General features: G+C 39.4%; 1 protein-coding gene across 1 annotated transcript; it reads left to right on the top strand.

The window, feature by feature from the left end:
• The first annotated feature begins 1,484 nt into the window (after window positions 1–1,484).
• On the top strand, window positions 1,485–7,949 carry LOC311079139 (C-type mannose receptor 2-like). Its single transcript, XM_084108345.1, has 5 exons — window positions 1,485–1,543; window positions 1,709–1,747; window positions 1,840–2,205; window positions 6,485–6,832; window positions 6,997–7,949. The coding sequence occupies exons 2-5, from the start codon at window positions 1,711–1,713 to the stop codon at window positions 7,344–7,346; spliced, it is 1,101 nt and encodes a 366-aa protein (XP_083964471.1). The 5' UTR covers window positions 1,485–1,543; window positions 1,709–1,710; the 3' UTR covers window positions 7,347–7,949.
• Window positions 7,950–9,805: the final 1,856 nt, after the last annotated feature.

The following is a 9,805-nucleotide window of genomic DNA, read 5'->3' as shown; positions in this document are numbered from 1 at the left end:
CCACCTATCTTTCCGAGTCTGGAACCCGAAGTCGCGGTCCCCTCCGCTCACGCCTACGTCCAGAGGTGTCACCGCACATGGACTAGAGCCCATGAGACTCTGCTCCAAGTGGGGGCGCGCACCAAGGCTAAAGCTGATCGCCACCGGTCTAGGCCACCCGTATACGTCGTTGGTCAAAAAGTGTGGCTTTCTACTAAGAACATTCCTCTCCGCTCCGTGTCTAATAAGCTTGCCCCCAAATTCATCGGCCCGTTCACTGTCACCAAGATTATTACTCCGGTGACAGTCCGCCTCAACCTTCCTCCAGCGTACAGGAGAATTCATCCCGCCTTTCATGTATCCAAAATAAAACCCGTGTTTCGTTCTCATCTTAATCCGCCTGCCCCGGTTCCTCCCCCGCCGCGACTCGTAGATGGGGAACCTACTTATTCGGTACATCGTATCCTGGACTCGAGACGGAGGGGACGCGGGTTCCAGTACTTGGTGGACTGGGAGGGTTACGGTCCGGAGGAGAGGAGTTGGGTACCTGCTCGAGACATCCTGGATCACTCCCTCATCGATGATTTCAATCGACAGGTAGGGTTGTCTGGGAACGCCAGGAGGCGTTCCTAGGGGGGAGGGTACTGTCACGGTTGGTAGATCCGCTGTCTCATTCTAGTCTGTGTGTTTACGTGTGTGTGTGGGTGTGTGGCTGTGTCTCAGTTCATTCATTGTTTCATGTGGGCGTTGTCACTGATCTCCCTATCATCCTGATCAGCGACAGCTGTTTGTAATTATCACAGCCTATTTAATGCCCTGTCTTTCATCTCATGTTTGTCAGATCGTTGTTTGATGATTCCCCGTCTGCGTGCCTGCTCCTGTTTGTTCCTCGTGTTTTGCCTGCACTGTACTGGACTGGATTATTCACCGACGATCTCACCACGGATTCTTCACCGACGATCTCACCACGGATTCTTCACCAGCACTCTCACTGAGGATCGCCTGTCTCAGCCCCTGTGTCACGCTCTCCTGTTTGCTGTGTTCCTGGCGATCTCCTGTGTACTGTGTTCCTGACCATCGCATCAAGAAGAATTCATTATCTGTCTTTAACCTTGAGTGTTTATTACGCAATAAACATATTGAGCACTCGCACTTGTTTCCTCTCAGTTTGTCGTTACAGAAGATGGCAAGTGTGGATGAAAGACGCTTTCAAGATGAACAGGGATGAAACACGAGTTATGCAGTCCAGCAATATCATTAAAGCTGCTGTTTAGTTGTGAATGTTCAAATATTAATTTAGAATGTTCAAATAATTGTTTGATTCCATAAGGTCCATATTATAGACTAATACTGACTGACACAGAAGCCAATATGCAAATAAAGGGAAAGACAAGGGTGGACAAATACACAAATAAGGAGGAAGTAAAATATGAAAATTAGTTTTAGATTAATACACAAATGATGTGATGAGCTGAATGAGGGATGAGAGCAGATATAATAATAGCGTAGTGTAAATCTGCAGACAGAAACATCAGACTCAGGACAGAAACACACGACCTCTAAAGTAAGAACATGTTCATTCTTCAAACACAATTACACTTTCAGATGTTAATATTGTCTCAATGATTATGTACAGTGAATTCATACTGCTGTTGAGATACTAAATGAAATTGTCATATTTTACTCCAAAATTAATCAGGGAATGTTTGATTATGTGTTTCTTCTTCAGAAATGGACCAAACTCTATATTTGATTCTTCTTCTCATTGGTGAGTGTGTTTGTTGTATTATTTATGGTTTATAGTTTCATCAGGTTTGACCCTGTTATGAAAAGCATTAAATCAAACGCTCTCTTTCACAGCTCTCTGCTCCGTATCTGAATGTGTTCAGCGTCAGTATCACTTTATAAACGTGAACAAGACCTGGACTGAAGCTCAGAGATTCTGCAGAGAGAATTACACAGATCTGGCCACCGTTGACAACATGAATGACATGAACGAGCTGAACAAGAGTGTGAATGATGGAGGTGATCAGAATATCTGGATTGGGCTGCAGAAGACGAGTGTTGATAAATGGCAGTGGTCTTCAGGTGAACCTGCGCTCTATCTGAACTGGAGACCTGGACAACCTAATGGCACAGATGAGTGTGCTTTTATTTCAAATGGAGAATGGTATGATTTTAAATGTAGTAACAGCCTGACTTTCATCTGCAGTTCATCTAACAACAGTAAGTGCAGCTCCATACAATCACAATAAACATTCATTTATAAAAGATACACCATATACTGTACTGTAAAATCTAGTTAGTTAGTCTTACTTAAAAGCATGCAAACAAATTGCCTCAAAAAATAAATAAATAAAATAAAATGAAATAGGAATAGTATGTTGTACTGACAAAAGCTTAGTTAGAATAGTTCAGTTATACAAGAGTTCCAGTAACTAAAAAAGAACTGAGAATACTTGATAATTTACTGGGCTACTGGACAACCTGAAGGCAGAGATGAGTGTGCTATGATGAGAAATGGACAATTTCATGATTTCAAAGCACATAACATTACAATAATAATGAACGAAAACAGCATACGGAGCTCTAGTTGTACCACTGAGTTCTAGTTGTCCTGATTGCTGTAGATTCATTTCGGCGTTGATAGTGTTGACATAGAAACACATCAATCCGAGTCCGTGAACAGCTCCGGGTTGCCATCTCATAATTACGGTTACTCATGGTGTGAACGCAGCATGAGCTCGTTGTTCTGGTTCAGGAGGAACTGTAAAAGACGACTGCTGTGTGTTTGTGGCGCTCAGTGACTGTGTGTTTCTGCAAAGCCTTACAGAACGCACTGATGATGTGTGACGTCTGCGCAGCAGGTGCATATGCAATGATTTATCAACATTAAAACACAAAGAATATCATTTTTTTCAGGTAGGCTAGTTTTTCATTTGCATATCTTAAAGGTACAATATGTAAGATTTTTGCATTAAAATATCCCAAAATCTCAAGGCCAGTGTTATATATTTTGTCAAATTGATTACTTACAATATCCCAAATGTTTCCAACTATTTTTAAATCATGAGAAAATTGTGATTTTAACCAAGGAAACGGGGCGTTAGAGCAGGGGTGAGCTGGGAGTCGCCAGTCAATGCCGTCATATCCACGTTACCCTCGGTTTCCGCTCGTACTGCGTGGAGTCCTGGACAAATGCGGAAGTTGTAGTTGTAGCGTCTATCAAGCAACAAACGTTAGCCTGTTTCGTGCAGTCGTTATGGAACACAATTATTCTTTACCGATTGCAGCTGTTTCTGTCGACAAAGACAAGTCCCGTAAACGTCAACGTACGGGTATTATTGCTTTAGGTTTGTGTTTAGTTTATTGACACTGTTTATCACATCTGGTGTTTATGGCCATGTAAATAAATATAGTGTGGCGAGCAGGACGAGGCCGAGGGCCGGGAGAGAGCGGCGCGAGGCCGGTGGCGAGATTACTGATGAGCAACGCACCGGTCTCGTATCTCTCACGGAGGAGCGGAAGCCTAAAGGAAGAGCGACGACGGTGAAGAGCGAGAGAGGACAGGCCTGAACTTGTGTTGTGTTTTGTTTTATTGTTTTATCTTTTACTTTCGTTTTGTATTTGTTTTATTTTTATCATTAAAATGTGTCATGAATGTTCGCCGGTTCCCGCCTCCTTCCCATAACATCTGAACTTCGTTACATATAGCATGTGTTATACATAAAGATTAATCAGTATTTTGGCAAATGATGTGGGTATGTTCGAATTTACTTTTACAACAATTGTTTAGAACATGTAAAACTGCGCAGCGTTATCACAACAATGAATTCGACAAATACAGTAACATCTATAACCAATTTAATTAAACTGTAACAAAATTCTAATTCAAGGAAGGAAGAGGACAGGATCGGCTTGCGGAGCTGTGGGCGTATTTATTTATAAATTAAAGAAAAACATCAACAAAAAGTCGCGCACACAGCGCTGTAGCAGCAAAGTCCAAAGTAACAGCGATCGTGTCCTCGCGCATCCCGCACTCGCGCTCTCAGCCCACCGATCTCCGCGTGTCTCTCTCCATGGATAAGGTTTCCCCGTCCCTTATGTGCGATCTCTCCACGCCAATCACTGAAACAAGACACAGGTGTTTGTCATTTGCACTTGACCCACTTACGCCGCACCTGTCTCCCGATCCTCTCTCCCGTCACAGACTTCGCTAGATCACGCCCCCCTTGCCATATAAAACTTACTTTTCTTGCGGTTAATTCATTTTAATGAAATAAAAGCATGTCATTAAACGCAACATTTATAAAAATAGAACTTTACCTCATCATGGACATGATTTTTCGATTCCCATCCCAGACAGCAACATAGTATCAGCCCAGATCCGGCCCAAATCTGGTTCATGTGGATTTCAACACTATGTTGCTGTCTGGGATCTGACTGATTTACATCCACGGTGGAGTTGAAAACGACAGTTCCCATCATTCCACGCTCCTTCACATCGTCATCAAGCTACACCGGTGTTGTTGTTTGGAATGTAGCAAAATGTAGAAAATCTTGCATATTGTACCTTTAAGTGCAAAAAAATATATAAATCCAGAGGTTTTGTAGACACATTTGCAAATGTTTATATATATATATATATATATATAAAAAATGCTTAAAAAGAAGAATACACAAACTTTATGTATACTGATAAACTGTTTGCAGATATTCTCTTTGTCAAGTATTCTAGGTCAATTTGTTTTTAAGCCAGATTACAAAACTACCACAAACCCCTATTGTTACAAAAATGATAATCAAGGTAAATTAATTGACTCACTGTATTCAAATGAGTAAAACAGAGAAGTATTATTACTCACAACATCACTATGCCTCCTTTTCAGATATCTGAAAAATGCCACTACATTAAGCAGCCTTTCATGCTAAAATGCTGAACTGTTTTATCTTCAATCATGGAGGTCTGCGCAATCGGGCCGTTTTGTCTATGGTGCACACTGGGGATGTTTAGACCCCATTATTATTATTATTTTTTAAAGAAGGTCTTAAACACTTTATTATCTTTTACCTCTATAGTTGTAGACTGAATTTAGTTTAAAGAAGATCTAGCCTACATTTCTCTTTTTCATTAATGGAGATATGGAAAATATGCCATGCTTTAGTTTAGTGGATGATTTCTGTCCCCTAGTGGAAAACAAAGACCTTTAAAAGGAAAATGACATAATGAAATTACCACTATAACCAGTAGATGGCAGCAGAGGACTCGTTTGCTCTTTAAAAAACAAGCTCTTTAATTAACAAAAGTTTATGATACTTGCACGTTTTGTCCATCAAGATCACAGATGAACACAACTTTTATGAATTTTGAAGCATAAATGTAGTCGCCAGAAGTAAAATGCTAAAGTTTGGCTATAAATGAACTAAACAATGGTCCCACAAATTCAAGACTATCATCACTAAAGCTTCTGACAACTCTTACAGTTTTTATCTAAAATCATTTTCCCAGAACATTGAGTTGGAATATAGTTTATTAGAGCAGAATTATAAGCATAATGAGTGTAAAAGCGGATTGAGTTAATCTGTTCAGCGTGATGACGTTTAATCTCCGACAGCCTCTGTAGTCCCATTTAGCCACTTGTTAGCAACAGCCTTTTTCAAGACATGTACAAATCAGGAGTGGCGTAATATTGTTGTATTTTATGTCGTAGAATAAAACGTGAAAGTGTCTTGAGCTTGTGTTCACCACAGACCTTATTTCAGCCATTTAACCAAAATCCTATTCAAAAAACCCATTGACTTCGGGACGATGGAACCAGAAGTGCTAAAATGCTAAACTCTACAATTAAACTGATTTTTAAACATTGCTAAAGGACACATGTGGAAAAAAATGTATTACAAAAATCTTTAAAGCTGCTAAAATTACCCAGAACTTGTTTTCTTCTTCTGGTCTGTGTTGCTGTGGGTCTATTAGTCTGCATTTACACTACAGCACTAAATGCACAGGTTTATTTTGACAAATGTTTTGTCCCGTCCATTGCTACGGTTATCACTGTCAATCATAAAAATTTCAGGAGTGACTGAGGAACAATGTAACGGATTCATACCCGTAATTATATATTTTTTTTTGGCAATTTGGCGTGCAGTTTTCATACTCTACGCTTTACCTATCCTGTTTTATAAAGTCCCTTCCATTTCTGGCCTCGCCCTGTGTGTGTGTGTGTGTGTGTGTGTTTGTTTAAGTTTCCTCGGAAATACTTCCATATTAATTTTTTCATTACAAATTATATTATCAGCATAACAATTTGAGTAAATGTAACTGTAAAATATAATAACATCATTATTGTATGTAATTCATGTAATTTGTTAGTGAATATAGAACAGACTGTGGATAAATGTCACACTTTCAATGTTGAGTCAATTTCTGTGTAGAAAAAACATTTTCTGAAAAAAGTTCTGAAAAAAGGAACAAACTGATTTTTTTGGTGTTGTTTTTTTCTTAAAGCGCACACAGGACTCGTCTCTGTCGATCAGAAGAAGAACTGGGGAGACGCTCAGAGTTTCTGCAGACAGAAACACATTGACCTGGTCAGTGTGAGGAACCAGAATGAGAGTCAACAGGTTAAGGATTTCATTAGTGGTCTTTCATTATTAGGATCACAGATCTGGATCGGTCTGTTCAGAGACTCATGGCAGTGGTCAGATCAGAGGAACTCCTCATTCAGATACTGGAGGTCTGGTGAACCTAATAATCATGGAGGTGATGAAAACTGTACAGTGATCAGACCAAACGCTCAGGGTCAATGGTTAGACTTCTCTTGCGACAACCAATTTCCTTTTGTGTGTCATGAAGGTGAGCAGATCCTCACAAACACACACAATCCATCCATCACCTCCAGATCTCTTAAAGTTCACGCTACATGTCTGACATGACAGATTCCTCCACAGTGTTTGTTCTGCATGTTGTTTTTGATCAGTCTCTCTCTAGTTTTTGCTTGTGGTTTGTTTTGTGTCCAGATAAACTGATTCTGATCAAAGAGAATCTGACGTGGCCTGAAGCTCTGAGATACTGCAGACAGAATTATACGGATCTGGTCTCGGTTCATTCAGTCGAGATGCAGCGTCGTGTGATGAATGTGGTTAAACGTGCGTCTACTGAGGCGGTGTGGTTGGGTTTACGTCACTCCCATATTTTGGGCATCTGGTACTGGGTGAGCGGAGAGACCGTGTGCTTTCATAACTGGGCTCCAGGAGAGGAGAACTGTGTGTCTGGAGTGAGATCTGGAGCAGTTCAGTCTGGAGGAGATCAGCGCTGGATCAGCCGTCCTGAACACGACAAACTCAACTTCATCTGCAGCAGATCTTAGGACTGAAGGATATGTTTGTGTTCTTACATAACTGGCGAATGTTTTTTTTTTTAACTGGCAAACACTTTTAATATTGTTTTAATCATCAGATAATGTGCTTATATCAGTACATGAAATTAATGTATGCCATTTAAAAGTATCATATAAGTCTTTTCTCTATCAATGTAATGTTCTTTGGGTATTTAAAATACTAATGTGCACTATATGTTTTAAAGACCCCATGACATCAACATGAGTTTTTATTTGTGACTGTTCAGTCAAACATACTTGCTGTTAAATAGAAAGTAGAAGATCATGATTCGAGGATGTGGCTCAAAGTATATTGGCTGTTTAAAATAAAAGCAAAGCACAAGCCACGTCAGTTGATTTCATGGGATCTTGTTATTCTGGTGGTGTGGCTTCTTTCTTCTCCTCACTCCTGTGTTTTACACGAGTCATATATTTACTAATTACTTGTTTATGATTGTGAGCATCTATATGTGTCTCAATGAAATGAAATATGTTTTATTCTTAAAGAGAAAAATAAAGTTGAGTATAAAGTATCTCGCAACCTGTAATGTGTGTTCAACAACACCCACTCAAATAAAAATATTTACAAACAGCATTTTTGTGTTGTGACATTTATAAAACACAAATATACAATTTCAATTTAAAAAATGTTGAAAAATGTAAACATTCTTTCAACTTAATTTTTATTAACAACTCAACATTCTACACTGTAAAATCCTCAGTGTTAAATGGAAACTGAATGTCTGTATGGCGATAAACTTCTGCTACAGGTTCCACAGTCCCAACTGAAGTGAAAAGGCGATCGGTTCGATAGTCGGATCAAGGTTATAGAATAATACCGCTGTCCTTCCGCTCTGCCCCGACTCTGAGTGCTTTTAAAACAGCTTTGAAGAAGTACTTTTTTATCTTGGCTTTTGAGTCTGACCCAGGAGAGAACTACATTTTGGTCTTTTATGTAGTTATTGTTTACTGTGTTTTGTTTGGTTTTATGATTTTTTTTATTGTATTGTACAGCACTTTGGGCTGCACTCTTTATTTGGGCTGCATATTTATTCAAATCAACTGAGTCCTGTTCACTACACTTCCCAGAATCCTCCTTGTCTCCACACCTGAACTCTCTGTAGTTTGAATGATTTTCAAACCTGAACCAAACATATTTTTATTTGAAAATCAACAGTATTTCATTAGTCTTTAGTGTGTCAAAAAAAACAACAACATTAAAATCATGAACTCAAATGTCATTGTGCAAAAAACAAAAACAATGACTGTTGTAACAGTGTGTAAATCAGACCTTTCAGGCTATAGCCTAACGCTAATAAGCCTTATGCCAAAATGATTATTACAACTAAATTGTCGGTCATTAACTAAATAATTGTGTAGATGATTTGCTTTGTGTAACCCGACATCAGACATTAGTCCAAGTATTTTTTTGCACACAGTGCCGCGACCAATCAATCACTCTTTACAACTGGCTGCACATTCACTGTCCTCGCGGCTGCTCCAACTCGCGCTCGCTTATCAATGCATATCTAAATTCGTACCTACGGTATCTTTGTAGAACTTCAAAAAAGAGACAAAAAAGATGCTGCAGCCAATGAGCAGCCGGCGGGGGCTGCAGGACGATTCGACCTCCACGGACAGTTTTTAATGTTTTATCAGACAATAACTACTCAAGATTTTGCTTTAGTATAATTTTCGAGACAATTAGGGCCGGATTCAGGATTTGGGACAACAGCTTAGATTTCGGGACTGTCCTGAATTTTTCAGGATGTCTGGTCACCCTATTTAAAGGTTACGTCTTATTTGTGGTGTATGCTGTGGGTTTTCTTCTGTTTTCCTGACCCTCCTGCAGTCTTGAGGAGAGCTATTTCCTACTTATGTGGATTTTATTATGGACACAGTTTAACATTTGATGGTCTGTGTTGTAGCAATAAAATTTAGATTTTTTTTTTTTTTTTTTTTTTACAAAACTACATTTGTTGCCTAGAATCAAGTATTGTGATCTCTGGAGGGCTCCTCCTGCCTTAAATAAGGAGATGGCATAGTCAGCTTATATTTCCTACACTACACAAGCTTAATTGTTAGGCTATTTGCTAGTTTGACATGACAGAAGAAAACGGAAAGGTTTTGTGTAGGCTGTCAATGTTTTTATCTTTCATCAGCTTGAAAAAAAAAAATCGTTCTGAAAGTGATTCCAACGATATTATTCCTCTGTGCTACTATCGTTATAGTTGTGATGTAAGGTGTGTTGGACAGTGACTGCGGATGGATGTAACCGATCGGTGAGAGTTGCCGCGTGCATAGTGCAATTCACAATGCATCTCTATCAACAGACCATACATTTCGCTTGCCCATACAGACTACTACGTAGCCAGCCATCACATTTAAACAGTCTTCAGAGTCCAGTAAAGAAATGTGAGCTTACCGGTAGCCCTTTTGATCTTTTCCTT

Source organism: Abramis brama (assembly GCF_963993115.1).
Source record: "Abramis brama genome assembly, chromosome: 3".
Classification (NCBI taxonomy): Eukaryota; Metazoa; Chordata; class Actinopteri; order Cypriniformes; family Leuciscidae; genus Abramis; species Abramis brama.
This window is presented reverse-complemented; position numbering and strand designations above follow the sequence as displayed.